Source organism: Chiloscyllium punctatum, chromosome 5 (genome assembly GCF_047496795.1).
Source record: "Chiloscyllium punctatum isolate Juve2018m chromosome 5, sChiPun1.3, whole genome shotgun sequence".
Taxonomy (NCBI): Eukaryota; Metazoa; Chordata; class Chondrichthyes; order Orectolobiformes; family Hemiscylliidae; genus Chiloscyllium; species Chiloscyllium punctatum.
Window position 1 is genome coordinate 95,621,417 of NC_092743.1, and position 22,325 is coordinate 95,643,741.

The 22,325-nt window shown below is 42.8% G+C and overlaps 1 protein-coding gene across 1 annotated transcript in view; it reads left to right on the forward strand.

The window, feature by feature from the left end:
- The window catches only part of LOC140476800 (uncharacterized), a 180,227-nt gene that overhangs the window by 95,608 nt on the left and 62,294 nt on the right, over nt 1–22,325 (forward strand). Inside the window, exons 15-17 of the mRNA XM_072569595.1 lie at nt 491–544; nt 5,622–5,675; nt 21,807–21,860. Of these exons, the coding sequence (XP_072425696.1) occupies nt 491–544; nt 5,622–5,675; nt 21,807–21,860 (162 nt within the window). The remainder of the gene's footprint in view (nt 1–490; nt 545–5,621; nt 5,676–21,806; nt 21,861–22,325) is intronic.

The following is a 22,325-nucleotide window of genomic DNA, read 5'->3' on the forward strand; positions in this document are numbered from 1 at the left end:
TTTGAAATAATTGCATGCTAAAATCCCGTAAAGCTTGATCAAAGAGATAAGCAACTTAATATTATTTATTGCACAGATTTCGATTGTATGTTTTCAGTGTTTATCTAATCATATAACTCAATAATTCTTACTTGTGTGGCTCAAGGCATTTTTTTTTAGATTACTAACAGTGTGGAAACAGGCCCTTCGGCCCAACATGTCCACACCGACCCTCCGGGGAGCAATCCACCCAGACCTATTCCCCTACATATAACACTACAGGCAATTTAGCATGGCCAGTTGACTAAACCTGCATGTTTTTGGACTGTGGGAGGAAACCAGCGCACCCGGAGGAAACCCACGCAGACACGGAGAGAATGTGCAAACTCCACACAGACAGTTGCCTGAGTTGGGAATTGAACCCAGGTCTCTGGCGCTGTGAGGCAGCAGTGCTAACCACTGTGCCACTGTACAGCCCATTAATTGTTAATTATCAATCATTCTATTGCAGGGTAATAAAGGTGAAAAAGGAATACCTGGCTCTCCAGGACAGCATGGTCCTTCGGTAAGCAATCTTAAATGTGTGAGCATTTTCAAGAAATTAAGTAAATTTTACTAATTTAGTAAAATTGTTGTATTTGTCTTATACACAAGTTTAATATCAATCACATATTTAAAAATAATTTTAATTGTTTAAGTAATGAAATAAAGGGATCTTTTTTAGGATGGCAGCCGGTGACTAGTGGAATTCCGCAAGGGTCAGTTTTGGGACCTCAACTGTTCATGTTATATAATGATGATCGGGATGAAGGAACTGAGGGAATTGTTGCTAAATTTGCAGTTGATACAAAAATAGGGGGAGGAACAGATAGTATTGAAGAGGCGGGGTGACTTTCACAGGCTAGGAGAGTGAGCAAAGAAATAACAGATGGAATATAATGTGGGAAAATTATGCACTTTGGTAGGAAAAATAGGGGTAGACTGAACCACAAAAGGACTCAGGCATCCTAGCTCAGGATTCTCTTCGGTTTAACATGCAGGGTCTGTGGCAGTTAGGAAGGCAAACACAATGTTAGCATTCATTTTGAAGGACTAAAATGTAAGAGCAAGAATGTATTGCTGAGTTGTATAAGGCTCTGGTCAGACTGCATTTGGAATTGGAATATTGAGAGCAGTTTTGGCTTGTATCAAATGAAGGCGTTGGAGAAGGTCCAGTGGAGGTTTACAAGAATGATCCCAGGAATGAAGGGCATGTCATATGAGAAGTGGTTGAGGACTCTGGATCTATTCTAGATGGAGTTTAGAATGGTGACGGGAGAATCTCATTGAAACTTACTTGGATATAATGGATGTTTCGAAGATGCTTCCACTAGTAGGAGAAACTCAGACCCAAGGGTCTCTGAGAGTTGCTTTGCAAGTTATTTCCTCCTCCATGAAGGATACAATGGTATGGTGTCTTCTGCATCCTCCCTCCAACCATCTCTGATACTGGCACCTTATTGGAAACATGAGCTAGATTAGAGTCAGGGTGAGCATTTCACTGCCATGTCCCCACAGCTGTCAGGCACCTGCTCGGATAGGACAGGACAAGAGCCCATGGTGTTGACTTCATATAAGTACACAGGCAGACACAGGAGCATCAGGCAGCTTTTACAGAGCTACTAGGTAAACTGACTCAAAGGTTATAGGGTTTCACCAGTACTGTTTGTTTGCCTTTGTAAGTCGCCCCCATGGTGATGTTGGAAGCTGTCAATGGAAAGCCAGGCCTAGCAGTCTCTGTGACTGTTTTATATGAGCACAGATGTGCACTCCATCACTCTAGCCATTGGTATTTAGCACCAATGGCATGGTGACAGAGGGCTGAGAGACTTTGCCTTCACTACAGGCGCCCCTTTGCCTCATGGAGACTTTGTGATTCCGTAGGCATCTGCTGGAGGAGGAACTGCATACAGACTGCTCCCCCTCCCCCAGAGGTTTCCTCTAAGAACACTCCTGAGATGGCCAGACCTGCCACCCTCAACCCTGTGGGAAATTCAAGGTGAGGAAGGTGAAAGTGTACCTGGGCAGACGACACTCAGCATGTGCTAGCTTTCTAGTCACAGCTGTCCCCTGGGTTGGTCATGCACCCAAAACCCCAAGCCTAACAGGCCCTACACCACCCCAGCCGGGGACCCTGGGTTGGTCACGCACCCAAAACCCCAAGGCTAACAGGCCCTGTTCCACCCCAGCTGGGGACCCTGGGAAAGCACCTGGACTCAGTGGGAGTGATCAGAGCTCATAGATGGAATGGTGACAATTCAATGTAAATGCATTTTCACATTTGTTAATATATGTTTACTTTTCATCATCAGCTGTGTGAGTGAATGCTATGTTAGCGGCAGCTGCAAGAATGAAGTGAGAGAGGCTGGTCACCTTTAGCAGCAGATGATGTTCTAACCCTGTCTGAACAATGGCTGTCCTTGCCATAGCACCTACACTGCATCAGGATTGAATGATGGAGCATTAGATGTTGTGAATATTGTGAAAGTTCGAAATATTAGACTGCATCTGTGGTTGGGATTATACAGCAGCAGCTTCAGAGCATGCACCGTCAGTGAAAGATAGTTTCATGCAACTCAGCTCCTTTGAAAGACCTTTGTAAGGAAGACATGATTGTGGTGCTTTGGCCAGCACTGCTACACTGTAGGATGCCGAAGATGCTGTTGGGACAATGTCCTATTCATTGCAATGCCGAGGCTCTCATTGATTCCCATTGTCCATGCCATCACCTCAGTCTGTGCTCCAGTTGTTCAGAGCAGAAACTCCAAGGATCAAGCAGCATCTTCTGTCTGGACTGGACAACACCTCACACATGACCTACATGGAAACCTGATGTGGAGGGGTTGTCCAATTCCTCTCAGTGGCCTCAGTGAAAGTGTTGCAGATACACTAGACAGCCCGCTGTACTGTTCTGACCTCCATCTCTGCCCCTGCCCCGCTTCCATCTGCACATATTCCATGGAAGATAAGCAACTCTGTCTTTTCTGCACTGTCACCGCACAGTGACAGTTCAAGTGGCTGGATGTTCCTCAGCAGCAAATTGGCTTCACATTGCCTGGAGGTTGGTGCTGGTCCTGAGCTTGTAGACGCATATGTTCCTCATCCCTTCATGTAGCAGTCCTTTGTACAGCAGCTATGGGGGAGACCACAGTTAGTGTGCCTAGAAGCAATGGGGACCATTCCAATGAACCTGTGTGGGCAAGAACAGAAACAAAGCAGTCCTCAGTAACATGAGCAATCAGCAGTCACAGCACACACAAGTATAACATCATCCATCAAATACTGGGATACGGAGACTCCTATGAAGGAAACCAATGGGCTGCCTCGACATGGGCATGCATATTGTTTACACCTTGTTCAAGTATTTTAGTGCACATACAGTAGCAGGTTGAACAATAATGAGAACCTCAGCTCTCATCCACACTTCCAAGAAAGGCAGCATTGAACATAGCATAATGTTTAATAGTCAATGGTGTGAAGTGGGCTGCTCCTGTATCTGGTGCAGGCTTTAAGATGTTCGAAGGTCATTGCTACTTTGGTAACTAGGATTAATCTTTCCAGGCTGCAAGACATTTCATGTGCCCCATAGCCAATAATTTGTAATGTTCAATGATGTGGGCAAGAGTGCTTGTGAGTGGGTTTTTTAGTTGTCACAGTTGGTCACATGAGGTCCTCATGCTGCGTTGTGTGATTACAGATATCTTTCCTCTGTACTGTGTGGGGCTTAGAGTTGTTTAATGCTATTACTCTTTGATGGACCTCAAGTTGCACAAAAGTAGGCCCACTTGGGAAATGAAATACCTACTTCACCCATCCTGGGTGTGGCAGCAGTTGTATTTTATTTCTGTTGAACTCTGTAATTTGGATATGATGAAGGAAACAGCAGTTACATTTCACTGAGTTACAAGCTCAGCCTCTCAGTGTAGGTGATCTGCAAAACCTTCACAATCCCTTCTTGGTACCTCTCTCTGTCAACTGCATCAGATTTGATCTTCCCCACCCACTGCTCTAACTCCCAACCCAATTACATAAGTGCTCTTCTTCCCACTTCACCACCTGAACCCCAGGCCAGCAGTTGGCCCATATCCTTCCTATTCATAAACCCATCCAGATGCCTTTTACATGCTGTAATTGTACCAGCCTCCACCACTTACTCTGGCAGCTCATTCCACACACGCACCACCCTCTGCATGGAAAAAGTTGTCCCTTAGGTCCCTTTTAAATCTTTCCCCATCTCACCCTAAACCTATGCCCTCTAGTTCTGAACCTCCCCCATCCCAGGGAAAAGATTTTGTCTATTTATCCTATCCATGCCCCTCATGATTTTATAAACCTCTGTAAGGTCATCCCTCAGCCTCCAACACTCCAGGGAAAACAGCCCCAGCTTGTTCAGCCTCTCCATATAGCTCAAACCCTCCAACTCTGGCAATGATTAGTAATTTCATTCTGTTTGCTCTTTGAATTTTTTTTTATTTTATACTGACTGGCTATTTACAATTTGCTTTCAGAAATTCAGTATTTTCTTTTCAACAGGAGTGAAACCATTAAGCTTCCATTGGACTGTACTTGTACGACAGTTAAAGTATGGCAGTCGCTATTGTGTGCAAGGAAAACATGTTCAGTATGAATGGTTTAGAGGGGCATGAGCTAAATGCTGGCAAATGGAACTAGATTAGTATTAAGATATCTGGTCAGCATGGATGGGTTGGACCAAAGAGTCCAATTCTGTGCTGTACATCTCTATGACTCTATGTTGTAGATTACAGTACTACAATTTTGGTGGTAAAATGGTGTTGTAATTATAATTAGGGAATCACGAGAACAAGGAGTAGCTAAGTCAATTAACATCGAAACATTGAAGGAAATGCTAGATAAGATCTGAGGATGAAAATAATAGAGATAAATGTAGACAAGCCTTGTTGAAGAATGGTAGGTGCAGGCACTCAAGTGGAACATTAACACTGGAATGGATATGTCAGGCCAAATGACTAGTGATCGTGTTGTGGTCTAAGCACCATGTAAAGAGTAAGTTGAAAGAAAATAATCTGAATATTAATCATCACAGTTCAACTTCTATTTATGCAGTGCCTCTAATATAATAACATGTCTAAGGGTCTTACACAGTGCTTAAAAAGATTGTCATTAAGCCACGTAATGGATGGCACAGTGGCTCAGTGGTTAGCACTGCTGCCTCACTGTGCCAGAGACTCAGGTTCGATTCCACCCTCGGGCAACTGTCTGTATGGAGTTTACACATTCTCTCTGTATCTGCGTGGGTTTTGTTGGGTGCTCTGGTGTCCTCCCACAGTCCAAAGATGTGCAGGTAAGGTGGATGGCCGTACTAAATTGCCAATGGTGTCCAGAAATGTGTAGGTTAGGTAGGTTAGCTAAGGTAAATACAGGGTTACAGGGATAGGGTTGGGATGTGGGTCTGGCTGGGGTGCTCTTCAGAGGGTCAGTCTGGTCTTGATGGGCTGAATGGCCTGCTTCCACACTGTAGGAATTCTATAATGAGATAATGCGATGAACAAAGAAATAAGTTAATATTTCATTCTGCTTTAGCACTTTGACCATGGTTTTTTTTTGGTCTTACTTGCTTTCAGGGAGAACCTGGAATTCCAGGAACTAATGGCCTTCCAGGGTTACTTGGGTTAAAGGTAAGATGTGTTTGAAATATGGTGTTATTAAAGTTGTGGCTGAATAATTGGATCCAGTTTAGAATTCCAATCTGCAGCTTCTACTTGCTCCAATGATACATAACTCCTGCTCCAAATCAAACATTTCTTGGCAGATTAGTGGCTTGTTTATGAGAACTGAACTGGAACCTTCCTTGCAGCAGGACAGGTGTTCTGTTTAATAAAGTATGCACATTGGTCTTTCACAGAGGCCTTTAAAGTCAATTTAAAATAAATGAAACTAGTGGTCTATGCCAAAAGGTACTTTGCATAGTTGAATGGTAAGCACTTTTGGTATTTTGTACACACTGTAGTTGTGTGGTGTAGCTGAGTGAAAATAAAATAATAAACACCAAACTGAAGGGGAGTGCATATTATTCCTCTTGTACTAGTTTTTATCATTTTATAACTGAGCATTACTGTGTTGGATTGAGCGATTTGCTCCTGAGTTGTTTACATCCAGCTGGTACTTCCAATGACCTTTTGATGTTTGCTTTCATGCAGAATCAGTGCTATTTATGTTTTGTAAGTGAGCCAGAACCAAATATGATTGTTGGCTGGTAGTAGAATCACTTGATGGCTTCTTGTTTGCATGAAGGAGCTTCATCACATGCGTTTTGGCAGCAAAGTAATTTTATTTCAAAGACTGAATATGTTGACTCTTATTTGGAGTAGGTACATGAAACAATCATATGTCAGTAGTGGGACTGAGGAATCTGCAACCACATAGTGTAGGTGAGGTAGATAGTAACAATGCATTCTGACCCAGCTGGAGAAGTTCAAGAGGGAGAAATAAATAGATTAATATAAAATAGTATAAGACAAAGAAGATGAGGCTCATGTGATAGATAAACATTGATGTTGATGATTTAGACTGAATGGCTATTTCAGTGCTTGTATTTTATATAATTTTACGTGATGAGCTAAGTTTTCTTCTATAATTAATGAAGTCTGGTTACAGATATTTTTATTTTCCATTGGTTTTGGCAATTATCCTGGGTTTTAATTATTATAATCTGGGATTATAATGTGATAATCATATTTGTGAGCTTTACTTTAAGCAACATAACAGCACAAATTGATGAGAAATGACATCTCCATTTGGATCAGAAACAAACTTACTTCAATTCAATCAGGACACTTTTTGGGATTCCTCTTGGCAGTCGGAAATGACTGATGAACCTTGAAACTGAGTCAGAGACTGGTTTGTGGTGAATATAACTTCAGCGTGAGGTAAACATTTCTTTGCATCAATAATGATCTTTTAGATTGATTTTATGTAAAGGAATTTCTAGCAGTAGGTAGCAATGGCAGGGGAGAGTGATAAGCAACAAAACATGTAGTTATTCCAGCATCTCTGGTTACAGTGAGGGAGTGTAACTGGAGCAGTTGAGAAGACTCTCTTTTGGCGAAGAAGGTATTATGGGAATCAATGGCAGACTGAACATAGTGTATATCACAGGCTTCAATTAATGTAAGTATTGCAAAAATGTTCTTGTTTAACCTTAATTTCCCATCATGTTTGTAAGTACCTAATACAGATAGAATAAAGAATCCCCGCTTCATAATCTTCGGATATTCCTTGTGTTCAGATTTCAGATTAAGTTTGTATTTCTGATAACTTGCTAGAAATCTTGACTGTTGCAGGTTGTACTAAATGTTTGCATGGGGTAACACTAGAAAAGAGGGACAAATGGGTTTGTGAGACTTTGATACTGTGTAAAGTACATGGCATTAATCCCTGGTAAACAGCAGTAGTGGTCCTCAGGTACCTGAAGTACTGTACAGTCTCTTCTCCCTCCAATTTTACCTTACCCCCATTAATTTACTATATAGGCTTACTGTGGCTTCAAATGCTCATCCATCTCTTCTGTTATGGAGAAACTGTCCTGTTGAAGCATCACTATGATTTTGTGAATTTGGCAATTGAAATCTCCAATTTGGTAGTTGGAATGACTGTTAAATGAATGACTGTTAAATGAATGACTGTTGAATCAATGACTGTTGAATGAATGACTGTTGAATGAACAACTGTTGAATTAATGACTGTTGAGTGAATAACTGTTGAATCATTGGCTGTCAAATCAATGACTTGAATGAATGACTGTTGAATGAACAACTGTTGAATCAATGACTGTTAAATGAATGACTGTTGAATGAACAACTGTTGAATCAATGACTGTTCGAATCAATGACTGTCAAATGAATGACTGTTGAATGAACAACTGTTGAATCAATGGCTATTCGAATCAATGACTGTCAAATGAATGACTGTTGAATGAACAACTGTTGAATCAATGGCTGTTGAATTAATTACTGTTGAATCAATGACTGTTGAAAGATCTAACTCAACTTCAAAAAACTTTGGATTAGGTGTCACATAGGAGACTCCCTGATACACCACTCTAATCTTGATTCTGATCTCCAGCATCTGCAATGCTCACTTTCGCCTATAAGACCTTAGTGGCAATCAATTGAGCTGGATTGTGAATTAGCTGAAAGCCACGCACAAAGACTGGTGTACACGGAGTTGCATTTGTATGGATATTGGTGGTTATCTAAAGATCAAGATGTAGCATCAGTTTAGATAGAAATAAGAAACAGCAAAAGATTGCACATGTATGAGTGGTACATAATTTCCTGAACTGTAATCGTATTGTTGATTAGGAAGAAATAATGGGAGCTTGTGAGAAAGATACTACATATCTTTCATAATCTACATATGAATTGAATGAATCAAATTTGCAGAAGTATCTGAGCTGGAGTTATAGAATGTTTTCAGGACAATATTTTAAATCAACATGTTCTAGGCCCAACCTGGGAACCAGCTATTCCATATCTGGTACTGTGCAATAAGATTGGATGAACAAATGATCTCATAGTGCAGGAGTCATTAGATAACAATTATCATAAAATGATTGAATGTTCCATTCAATTTGTGGGAGGGTAGACCTGTTCCAAGACTAGTGTGAAACACTTAAATTGTGGAAAACTTAAAGTTGTGAGGGTTCAAAGACAGGTCTGGCTAAAGTGAACAGGAAATTTGGTTAAAGGATAGGTCACAAGAGTTGCAGATGCAAACTTTTCAGAGATATTTCATAACATTCATACATTCCAGTGAGAAAGATTCTAAGAGAAAGATACATCATTCATTGCTAACTAAGGAAGTTAAATATCACTATGGGGAGGCAATGGCGTAATAGACTCGTAATCTAGAAATCCAGGCTAATGTTCTGAGGACGTGGGCTCAAATCCCACTATAGCAAATGGTGAAATTTGAATTAAGCAAAACTCTGGAATTAACAGTTAGCCTTATCATTACCATGTTGATTGTCACAAAAACCCGTCTGTTTACTAATGTCCTCATCTTGTTTGGCCTAAGTATAGACTCATTGTAATGTGGTTGACTCTCAAATGCTTTTTGGGCAATTAGGGACAGGTAATAAATGCTTGCTTAACCAACAATATCCATGTATGGATTTTTTTTAAAAATTGAGAATAAAAAAGGCATGCAATTGCTCAAAGATTAATGGCAGGCCAGAAGATTGGACAAAATATGAAACCAGCAAAGAATTATTTAAAAATAGTGAGAAAGAAAGTAAAAGAGAAGTCTAGCTAGAAATAAAGAAACAGATAGGAAGAGGTTCTATTAGTATTTAAAAAGGTAAAGATTAACTAAAGTTACTGTTGGTCCTCCAGGGAGAGAATCTGAGGAATTAATAAGAAGAGAAAAGCAAATGACAGATGCATTGAACAGATATTTGTGTCTTTTCTACTGCATCTCAGAAATACTTGTATATCAAAAAGTGAAAAGGATGGAGGAACTTAAAACAATTATAAGCACCAGAGAAAAGGTATTGAGAGAATATTTAAAATTGCATCTTGAAAGGTTCCCAGGCCTTGATGGTCCATCAGTCTCGATTTTTAAATGAAGTGAAATAATAGATGAATTCACACTGATTTTCCAAACTTCCAAGATCTAGAAAGGTCCCATCTCAGGTTAGAAAAATAGAATCCCTACAGTGCGGGCGTAGGCCATTTGGCCCATCGGGTCCACACCGACCCTCTGAAGAGCATCCCTCCGAGACCCACACTCCTACCCTAACCCTGCAATTCCCATAACTAATCCACCTTGCCTGCTCATCTGTGGACACTATGGGATACTTGATACTGGATTAGTGGTGCTGGAAGAGCACAGCAGTTCAGGCAGCATCCAACGAGCAGCGAAATCAACGTTTCGGGCAAAAGCCCTTCATCAGGAATAAAGGAGACCGTTTCCTCCGTGACTACCTGGTCAGGTCCACACCCCCCTACAACCCACCCTCCCATTCTGGCACTTTCCCCTGCCACCACAGGAACTGTAAAACCTGTGCCCACACCTCCTCCCTCACCTCTATCCAAGGCCCTAAAGGAGCCTTCCACATCCATCAAAGTTTCACCTGCACATCCACCAATATCATTTATTGTATCCGTTGCTCCCGATGTGGTCCCCTCTACATTGGGGAGACTGGGCGCCTCCTAGCAGAGCGCTTTAGGGAACATCTCCGAGACACCCGCACCAATCAACCAAACCGCCCCGTGGCCCAACATTTCAACTCCCCCTCCCACTCTGCCGAGGACATGGAGGTCCTGGGCCTCCTTCACCGCCGCTCCCTCACCACCAGACGCCTGGAGCAAGAACGCCTCATCTTCCGCCTCAGAACACTTCAACCCCAGGGCATCAATGTGGACTTTAACAGCTTCCTCATTTCCCCTTCCCCCACCTCATCCTAGTTTCAAACTTCCAGCTCAGTTACTGTCTCCTTGACTTGTCCGACCTGCCTATCTTCTTTTCCACCTATCCACTCCACCCTCTCCTCCTTGACCTATCACCTTCATCTCCTCCCCCACTCACCCATTGTACTCTATGCTACTCTCTCCCCACCCCCACCCTCCTCTAGCTTATCTCTCCATGCTTCAGGCTCACTGCCTTTATTCCTGATGAAGGGCTTTTGCCCGAAACGTTGATTTCGCTGCTTGTTGGATGCTGCCTGAACTGCTGTGCTCTTCCAGCACCACTAATCCAGTATTTGATTTTCAGCATCTGCAGTCATTGTTTTTACCTACTATGGGATACGTGCCATGGCCAATCCACCTAAATTGCACATCTTTGATCTGTGGGAGGAAACCAGAGCACCCGGAGGAAACATATGCAGACACAGGAAAAATGTGCAAACTACACACAGACAGTCACCTGAGGGCGGAATCAAACCTGGGTCCACGGTGCAGTGAGGCCTCAGTGCTAACCACTGAGCCATCGTATTACCCTATGTAACTTCTCTATTGAGCAACGGGGGGAGACAGGAGTCATTTGGAAAGTGCTAGCACATATTATTAAGCAGGTTCCAGTACACTTATAAAACCTTAATGCATGGTTTTGGGGTAGAAGGTTTAAAACAGAGATGAGGAGAAACTACTACTCTCAGGAGTCTGAGGAATTCACTATCCCAGAGTGTGATGGATGCCAGGAGATTTTAAATAAACTTAAGGAGAAGAAAGACAGATTCTTAATTAGTAATGGATTGAAGGGTTATGGGAAGCAGGCAGCAAAGTGGATTTGAGGCCAAGATGAGAACAGCCATAATCGTATTAAATGGTGGAAAAAGCTCAAGGAGCTGAATTGCCTACTCCTGATCCTTGGTAAAAACAATGACTGCAGATGCTGAAAATCAAATACTGGATTAGTGGTGCTGGAAGAGCACAGCAGTTCAGGCAGCATCCAACGAGCAGCGAAATCAACGTTTCGGGCAAAAGCCCTTCATCAGGAATAAAGGCAGTGAGCCTGAAGCATGGAGAGATAAGCTAGAGGAGGGTGGGGGTGGGGAGAGAGTAGCATAGAGTGCAATGGGTGAGTGGGGGAGGAGATGAAGGTGATAGGTCAAGGAGGAGAGGGTGGAGTGGATAGGTGGAAAAGAAGATAGGCAGGTCGGACAAGTCCGGACAAGTCAAGGAGACAGTAACTGAGCTGCAAGTTTGAAACTAGGATGAGGTGGGGGAAGGGGAAATGAGGAAGCTGTTGAAGTCCACATTGATGCCCTGGGGTTGAAGTGTTCCGAGGCGGAAGATGAGGCGTTCTTCCTCCAGGCGTCGGGTGGTGAGGGAGCGGCGGTGAAGGAGGCCCAGGACCTCCATGTCCTCGGCAGAATGGGAGGGGGAGTTGAAATGTTGGGCCACAGGGCGGTTTGGTTGATTGGTGCGGGTGTCTCGGAGATGTTCCCTAAAGCGCTCTGCTAGGAGGCGCCCAGTCTCCCCAATGTAGAGCAGACCACATCGGGAGCAACGGATACAATAGATGATATCAGTGGATGTGCAGGTGAAACTTTGATGGATGTGGAAGGCTCCTTTAGGGCCTTGGATAGAGGTGAGGGAGGAGGTGTGGGCACAGGTTTTACAGTTCCTGTGGTGGCAGGGGAAAGTGCCAGAATGGGAGGGTGGGTCGTAGGGGGGTGTGGACCTGACCAGGTAGTCACGGAGGGAACGGTCTTTGTGGAAGGCGGAAAGGGGTGGGGAGGGAAATATATCCCTGGTGGTGGGGTCTTTTTGGAGGTGGCGGAAATGTCGGTGGATGATTTGGTTGATGCGAAGGTTTGTAGGGTGGAAGGTGAGCACCACGGGCGTTCTGTCCTTGTTACGGTTGGAGGGGTGGGGTCTGAGGGCGGAGGTGCGGGATGTGGACGAGATGCGTTGGAGGGCATCTTTAACCACGTGGGAAGGGAAATTGCGGTCTCTAAAGAAGGAGGCCATCTGGTGTGTCCTATGGTGGAACTTGTCCTCCTGGGAGCAGATACGGCAGAGGCGGAGAAATTGGGAATACGGGATGGCATTTTTGCAAGAGATAGGGTGGGAAGAGGTGTAATCCAGGTAGCTATGGGAGTCAGTGGGTTTGTAAAAAATGTCAGTGTCAAGTCGGTCGTCACTAATGGAGATGGAGAGGTCCAGGAAGGGGAGTGAGGTGTCAGAGATAGTCCAGGTAAATTTAAGGTCAGGGTGGAATGTGTTGGTGAAGTTGATGAATTGCTCAACCTCCTCACGGGAGCACGAGGTGGCGCCAATGCAGTCATCAATGTAGCGGAGGAAGAGGTGGGGAGTGGTGCCGGTGTAATTACGGAAGATCAACTGTTCTACATAGCCAACAAAGAGACAGGCATAGCTGGGGCCCATACATGTGCCCATGGCTACGCCTTTGGTCTGGAGGAAGTGGGAGGATTCAAAGGAGAAATTGTTAAGGGTGAGGACCAGTTCGGCCAAACGAATGAGAGTGTCAGTGGAAGGGTACTGTTGGGGACGTCTGGAGAGGAAAAAACGGAGGGCTTGGAGGCCCTGGTCATGGCGAATGGAGGTGTAGAGGGATTGGATATCCATGGTGAAGATAAGGCGTTGGGGGCCAGGGAAACGGAAGTCTTGGAGGAGGTGGAGGGCGTGGGTGGTGTCTCGAACGCATGTGGGGAGTTCCTGGACTAGGGGGGATAGGACAGTGTCAAGGTAGGTAGAGATGAGTTCAGTGGGGCAGGAGCATGCTGAGACAATGGGTCGGCCAGGGTGGTCAGGCTTGTGGATCTTGGGAAGGAGGTAGAACCAGGCAGTGCGGGGTTCCCGGACTATGAGGTTGGAAGCTGTGGGTGGGAGATCTCCTGAGGTGATGAGGTTCTGTATGGTCTGGGAGATGATGGTTTGGTGATGGGGGGTGGGGTCATGGTTGAGGGAGCAGTAGGAAGAGGTGTCCTCGAGTTGACGTTTGGCTTCAGCGGTGTAGAGGTCAGTGCGCCAGACTACCACTGCGCCTCCTTTATCCGCTGGCTTAATGGTGAGGTTGGGATTGGAGCAGAGGGATTGGAGGGCTGCGCGTTGTGAGGGTGAGAGGTTGGAGTGGGGGAGTGAGGTAGACAGGTTGAGGCGGTTAATGTCCCGGCGGCAGTTGGAAATGAAGAGGTCGAGGGCAGGTAATAGGCCAGCGCATGGTGTCCAGGTGGATGCAGTGTGTTGGAGGTGGGCGAAGGGGTCCTCGGAAGGTGGGCGGGGGTCCTGATTGTGAAAGTAAGCTCAGAGGCGGAGGCGACGGAAGAATTGTTCGATGTCACGTCGTGTATTAAATTCATTGATGCGTGGACGGAGGGGGATGAAGGTGAGTCCTTGCTGAGGACTGATCGTTCGTCCTCAGTGAGTGGGAGGTCTGGAGGGATGGTGAAAACTCGGCAGGGCCAGGAGCTGGGATCTGGTGTGGGTGTGGAGCTGGGAGTGGGGTCGGAGCCAGTACCTGGAGTGGGTGTGATGGTGGGGGGAATGGGGGTGGAGGCATGAGCAGGGGCAATGTTGCCCTCGGGGTTCTGGGGTGTGGGTATGGTGACAGGGGGGTCTGTGGGGGCCGTGTCAGCAGAATGCAGGTGAGTGGCGCTGGTGGGGGTGGAAGTGGTGGTGATCATGGCAGTAGGGGTGGTGGAGGTCACTGAGCATGTGGCATCAGCGATGATGTGAGGAAGTGGCTGTGGGAGTGGCCATGATGGGGGCGGAAGTGACATCATCACTCAGCGTGGGGGTAGTAGCTGCGTCAGCCGCATGGCTAATGGCGTTTCCGAGGCCAGGGGAATCTTCTGGAATGTTTGAGGAGCGCTGGTTATGGAGGTGGGTGGATAAAAGTTTGTTGTACTTACAGTTTTTGATGTTTGAGATGGAATTGAAATACTGTTTGTTGAGAGTATGAATTCTCCTGAGGATGTAGTACAGATTGGGATACTCCTGATCCTTGTTTTTATGTTCTAAAGGAAAATCCTGCTTGACTGAGTTATTGTTGTGTTTTTAGGAGTAATAAGCAACGTGAATATTGGGGAACTGTAAGTATTCTGTACTTAGACTTCTGAGAGGTATTTGAAATGGTGCCACATCAAAGGTGACTCATAAGGTAAGAGCTTGTGGTACAGTAGGCTACATATCAAGAGGTATCATCAGAAAATAACAGGAAACAGAATCGGGAAGAATGCTTCATTTTGTGGATTAACAAAGAGTAACTAGAGGAATGCAACAAGGATTAATGCTGGAGACTAAACTATTTACAAACTATTCAACAATGCCTTGAATTTGCTGATAACGATAGGTGGGAAAGTTGTGAAGAGGACACAAACAGTCTGCAAAGGGATATAGATAAGTTACATATGTGAGTAAGGAATACAAAAAGTTGGGAAGTTTTGATACAATTGTATTTCAGATATCAGTGGCACCACATCTAGAGTGCTTTGTGTCGTTTCATCCTCTATTGCATTTTGTTAACTCACCTACTTAATCCTGGAACTCTTCCCTTAGCAGCACTGAGGATGTACCTACACTACATAGACTGCAGATCACCATCTTCTAAAGGGTAGTTAAGAATGAGTAATAATAATGCTAGTCTGGCCAGTCAAACCCACATCCAAATATGAATTTTAACAAATAAGGAGGTTTTTGGGTGAGATGAGAAATGTATGTGTTGTGATGAAAAGCCATTGTCCATTTGACATCCTAATCTTGGCTAGCCTGTTAAATACAGCACATCTGCATTGTAGAGTTAGCCCTTAACAAGTAGATATTAAGGAACTGGTCAAATGAATTGCTTTATTAAAATGGGGCATCTTAATGATGCTTTCAATTTGGTATTAAACCAATGTCCCTTCGGGACCCTAAGATTGCAGTAAGCCCTTCATTAACATATCAAGGAGAATTTATGCATGAATAATGAAGCTCCCCCCAAACTCTGCATCAGGTAAGTAGTCCATCACAAGATCCCTGCTAGAAACAGCATGTGCCTCATTGAGTGGGTATTTGGCAACTTCAGTAATCGTACTTTTCCACATGTGCAACTACTGTGGGTAGAACTGTTTCCACAGAGTGGAATTGTATGCATCAATAGACAAGGAAGATCAGAGCTTTAAAGCAGATGTTCCTTTTCCTGAACTTAGGGGCAGCTGCAGCAAAATTGAACACTTCCATAAAGCAAGTGGAACACAGTCAGAAATCCCACAGAAACTCATCTTTTATGTGACTCCCCTTACCCAGTAGTGTTCAGTATCAATGTATTTGTAGATTTTCAGATTTGTACTTAATTTTACTATAGTAAAAATTACAAACCACTGGTGCTTAGAAAATATTGCTGCAACATGATAAGAGTGTTCAAACATTAGAATAAATGGACCACTCAACTTTGTGAAAAGATAACTCTTCAAATGTCTCACCTGAAGGACAACATGAATGGGCAGTGTTAGATAATGAGGCCATGCCATTGGAAATTGCAAAGGAGTCTGTCATTCACCAAAAAGTTGAATGATGGGTGTGCATCTTTTGGAAGAACAGTTAATCTGTGCTAATTACGGAATGTGGATTGTAACCAAGGAGCCTGCACATAATTAGTCCACTCAGTCAACCTTGTCTGAAACAGCTTTCAAGCCAAGCATTTAAAAATGAAATATTTAAAGCTTCTCTGGAAATGATGTGCTAGCATTTGTAGGACAACCTTACCTTCGAGATTTTAAAGGTCAACTTATTTTTAATTGGAACTTGGATATTCTTGTTGCTTGCTGAAGTGTCAATTTGTTACATAACAAATATAAAGACATCAATGCAAAAGAACAAAAATATTGTCATGTGAATTACATGCTTTGGTTTAACAGCATTGTGTTGCAATGAAACTTAAATTTAATTGTTACTGGATAATATTGGTGATGTAGCTTGCAATTTTAATACAAGTAAGAATATGATTCAGGAACTGTAGTTGTGAAGGTGACATTAAAGTTGAGTTAGATAACATTGTCAAAATTAGGTAATACCTTCTGAAATGCACACTGCTGTGTTTGTTCAGTGATCGCAAGAGATGATCAATTTTCAAATAATGATTTTGAGAATTTGTTAGTATTTTTAGCAGAATTGAACATTTTACACAAACAAGCCAATAATAAAAAAGTTCCAGTAATCCTGTGTACATTGTAAACTCTTAAGTTATTGCAGACTGTAAAATAAGTGAAAGGTGTTGCAGTTGAGTTGGATTATAGATAGCAGTTTATTAAAGTTATAGTTAAATCCCCTCCCAACCCTAACTATAGCTGTATGTTTCTGTAATCAATATTGAAAGGTCTTGATTACATGATAGTTGAAAAGTTTGTGTCATAGGTGTAAGAAGAATATTTTGTGTACTAATCACATTTGCCTTTGTTCTATTACTGGTGAACTTTCTATGAATCTTATGCTGCGGAAGATTCTGTCTTAAGATTGGGTGCAGGAATGGCAACTTCCATTTGATAATAAGGTTGGTTCTGACCTCATTATATATGCACAAATGAAGAACATGCAAATCTTGTCTTATAAGTTTACATACCTGCCATTATCTTCTGCAGCCAAGTGTCCTTGTACCAGATTTAAAGATCCCCCAGATAGGCATTCATTTCCTGCAAGCTAGGAACTTCACCCAGCTTCTGAGTGGTTGATTGCAGCTAGACATTCTGGACTTTCCACACCAGTCAGCCTGCTACCCTTCATCCACCCAAACCTCCGCCTTTCTCTGGTCAGCCTTGGCTAGCTTCCTTGACTTATGTTCATTACAGTCCAGTGTTTTTCCTCTGAGCCCTATGCAGCTTAATGTGCTGTCAACTGATGTCAAATCACGACAAGGCACATATAACAGTTCCCTAAAAGAAAACAATGCAATAGCTTCTCACTCCAAAGCCAGGACTTATGTATCTTGCCTACTATATTGCTCTTATATCAGAACTTATTTCTTATTTGTGGAGATCTTAATTGGGAGTGGGAATGTGATGTTGACAGGCTTACCTTTCAACAAGTATGCATGATTTACAAATGCATACAGAAGAACTTCCTGGAAGCTTGACCCATCTTTAAATTCTTGAGAACCAGCCTTGGGCAACTGTCTGTGTGGAGTTTGCACATTCTCCCCATGTCTGTGTAGGTTTCCTCTGGGTGCTCTGGTTTCCTCCCACAGTCCAAAGCTATGCAGGGCAGGTGAATTGGCCATGCTAAATTGCCCATAGTGTTAGGTGCATTAGACAGAGGGAAATGGGTCTGGGTGGGTTACTCTTCGGAGGGTCGGTGTGGACTGCTTGGGCTGAAGGGCCTGTTTCCACACTGTAGAGAATCTAACCTAATCTTAACTGTAAACTTTCATTCCATTGTTGGGACTAATTTGTTTACCTTGTCAAGCGATTAGGATCTCTGCCTGCATTGCTTCCTGCTCCCGGGAGCTGCTCAAGGTTTGACTTCACCTGATCTTGTCAGATCTCAGAACCTAAGCAGACTCAGGCCTGGTTAGAATGTGGATGGGAGACCATCTGGGAATACCAGGTGCAGCAGCCATACTAGTCTGAAAATGCCTCTATGACTTACAATAAATCAGATGGTACGTGGTTTTATAAGGACATGAGTAAAGAAGTCATAGGTGGTGATGTATGGTGTGGGGGAACAGCTCAGAATAAGGGATCTTCCTTTAAACATGGCAATAAAGAGTTTTTTTCTCTCTAAGGGTCCTTGGTCTGTGAAATTCTGTTGTCCACAATGTAGTGGAGGCTGGGCCATTGAATGTATTCAAGGTTGAGCTAGAACTGTTTTTGATATACAAAAGAATCCAGGAGTTTGGAGGGCAGACAGACAGCGGAATTGAGGCCACAATCAGATCAGACATGATGTATCAAATGGAAGATCAGCTCAAATGGGCACTATGGTTTAATTCTGCATCAAAACCTGAAAAAGATACCAAGCGCAAACAAATATGAAGTTCGGGTATGTTCAGAGCTCTCATGGTCCCAGCGTGTGGCTGTACCTGTGTGAAGCACAGATTAGAAGATCTGCACAAAATGATTTTGGATTTGCTTCCATCCCTATTTCCAAAGAGTCTGGTCCACACTGTGAGCACAGGATTGCTGATTTTGCCGTTTAGAGTAAAGTGAAGCAATGCAGAGATCTGGAAAAATACGATTCAGAGTATGTGTGTTAGTAGGTTAAGCTTTGTTTCGTGAATTACCTTCTCACTATCCGGTACTCTTATCTGAATTGTTACTACAGAATTTAGCTTGATTTTCTTTTGTCATTTATGTTAGAGTGACAGAGTCATAGATATTTACAACATGGAAACAGACCTTTCAGTCCAAGTTTCCCATGCTGACCAGATATTCTACATTACTCTAGTCCCATTTGCCAGCATTTGGCCCATATCCCTCTAAACCCTTCCCATTCATTTACACATCCAGATGCCTTTTAAATGTAATTATACCAGCTTCCACAACCTCCTCTGGCAGCTCATTCCATACATGAGCAATGCTCTGTGGTGAAAAAGTTGTTCTTTAAAAAATCCCTTTTAAACCTTTTCTTACTCACTTTAAACCTCTAGTTTTGGACTCCCCTGCCCTGGGGAAAAGACCTTGACTAAGGATCCTATCGATGCCCCTCATGATGTTGGCATTAATTATTATCTTTTATGTGATGACACAAAGAATTATTATCTATTGCCCTTTTATTTGATTTTGATCTGAGTGCTGTACCAAACTATAGATTGACTAATAAAGCCTTGATATAAAATTAGTAGCCAGAGACTATTAAAATAGTACATCTGAAGACTGTTTAATTTAGCCTAAACTGTTCTAAAATGAATGTGAAGCAGATGTTTGTCATGGTCAGATGTTCAACAGGAAATGGACAAAGAATTCTTTGTTTTGTACACATAGTAAATCATTATTGGACTCTCAAAAATAGAATTAATGCAAAATATTGTGAATTTGCCAAAATCAATATTTTTAATTCTCAACGTTTGTGTAAAGATTTGTAGCTCGGGTGCCGGTTGTCGTGGCTGTGGTTATGTTCACCGAGCTGGGAAGTTGTTTTGCAGACATTTTGTCCCCTGACTCACTGGCATCTTCAGAGCTTTGGAGCCTAGCTTCACGGAGGCTCCAAGGCACTGAAGATGCCACATAGAGAGGGGATAAATTGTCTGCAAATCAACATCCCAGCTTGGTGAACATACCCTCAACCACGACATTTCTATTTCTCTCAAAAAAACACGTGGGGAGAATGTGCAAACTCCACACAGACAGTCGCCTGAGGCTGGAATCGAACCTGGGAACCCTGGTGCTGTCCTAGCTTCGATTCCAGCCTCGGGCGACTGTCTGTGTGGAGTTTGCACATTCTTCCCGTGTCTGTGTGGGTTTCCTCCGGGTGCACATCAGGTGAATTGGCCATGCTAAATTGCCCGTAGTACTTGGTGCATTAGTCAGAGGGAAATGGGTCTGGGTGGGTTACTCTTTGGAGGGTCGGTGTGGACTGGTTGGGCCGAAGGGCTGTTTCCACACTGTAGGGAATCTAATCTAATATAATCAAAACTTAAGCCATGTTCAGATGTGACCTCGGAAAAAGAGTCCGGTCAATAACTGAATACTTTCTATCTGAATGCAAAATATTCTTCATTTCATAAATGTTGCCACAAATAAAAGACTTCGGTGCTTCTGAACTGTGTTTATTATATTGACAGTTCCAATCTCTCCATACATGTAATTATTTGCTACCTGGTAGAACCGTGAAATTTGGTTGTATAACATTTCATGGAGTTATTGTAAAATTACTGAGAATCGGAGGTAACTGCTGATCACAGTTCACCTCATTCACACTACTCTAGTTTTGAAGACAGGGCTCTGTTCAAGACAAGGAAAGAATTAGTTTCATATGCCAAGTTTCAACAGGCAAATAATTATCTTTACATTGAGTGACTTGTATTCGTTGCATATGTTTATGTTTATATTTATAAGTGTTACTTTATTTCTGTGCTCATGCTCAAGTTCCATTCCATAATCTTGGACTCCGATTTTTGTGAAGGCTCCATGGAACTTCCAAATGGTGGCCTGGACCCAGATGTGGAAGTCCTGTCCCATTTTAAACAGATTGATTTTTGGTGAGAGGGGAACAGGAGCAGAGAATGATACACATATCATCAAAGCCTGGACTTGGCAGGATAATGTTCAAACAGTTGGTGCTGAGTTCAAACAGACTACATTTTGGCTCCTGCAGGGGACTTGACTTGCAATGTAGGAGTCACACATTTACAGGTCAGATGAAATGGGTGATATGCTCTAGTTAGCTATCATGATCTGAAGTTATGAAAATCTGCAATACTTTAAAAAAGTATACTATATGCAAACGGACAGCATATAGATGTCAGTGAGAGTATCAAAAAACATGGTTCAAGCAATTTCATTAGCTGTGTGTTGACATTTCCCCAATGTTTTTTATGAATGTTTGGTTGATTTCTAAAATCTACAATTATCTCAGTTGGGTTCTGAGTTCAGTTAGGTTGACAGTTTAAAGGGGTTACTAAAGGATTGGCTGTCTCTGTGATATGGGGTCTGAGTCAAACCTTTTGTTTTACTTTTATGAGCAGGTAACTGCTTGAGATTTAAGATAAAAGCTTTGAATGGGCTTTCAATGTGAGATTTTTAATTTCATGCTGTATAGTGAAATCTGCATTATATTTTCAGAACATTGTAATTTTTAACTAACGCTTAACTCTTGGAAATTGCCCATTAAAATTACTGGGAGAGTATTGATGAGTTGGCGTGGAGCGTAAGCAGTTATTAGGGGTTGATCGGGAAACAGGGTTAGCTTGAATTGGGGTGGGTCTGAAGGACCATGGGGAGATGGATGAGGGATTGTGAAGGGTGAGATCTAGGTGACTGTGAGATGAACTAAAATCTTTTAACACAATTGGGATAAAGTCCCAGAGAACTGAGACAGGCTATCTGAGCAGCCTGCCTTGGCATTTAATTTGGAACATTAACACTGGTTTCTCTCTTCAGGAGCTGCAAGACCAGCTGCACCTGTTTCTCCAGCACTCTGTTTTTGTTTCAGATTTCCAGCACCCACAGTTTGTTGGGTTTATTTTACTTCTAAATCAGTGTTTAGAATTATTTTATACAGCTTTTAAAAAAATGTTTGTAGAATTCGGTCTTATCTGAATCCATTGAACTTGTTTCCTCATAATTGGTAAGAAAAGAAATTGAACAATTTTTGAACAATTTTTTTTCCATCAGCAGAGTTTAAAATACCTCTCTGCTCTTCCAGGGAGAAAATGGCAATCCAGGTTTGCCAGGGAGAAATGGACAACATGGCCCAATGGTAAGATTGAAGCATATCTCAGACCATGTTATGTAATCTCTTATTTGTATTTTTTGTTCTTTCTTTCGTTTCCTTTTGAACCCATTGGTTACCATTATCTAATTGTTTTACTGTGCATCCAGCAGGTGTTCAGTACCTTAACTCAATGGTCATCCTTCTTGTCTGAGCCTCAGTGTAGAATGTCACTGGGCAATTTGATACAGGGGAGAGGTGGAGGACACACTTCCCCCTGGTATTATCATATATTAAAACAAAGTAGGCACACACAATCTTCTTCAGACTTCGCTGGATAGTATTGGAAAGTGAAAACTTCAGACACTTATCTAAAGCTCAAGCTAATTATGCCACTATGTCTGAGATCAGCCATCTCACAATAGGAAAGCAATATAATTGGGATGTGCTGTTTATCTTTGTGGTTTGTAATACTTCTGGATGGTATGTTTACACAATGGACCGTTATAGGGA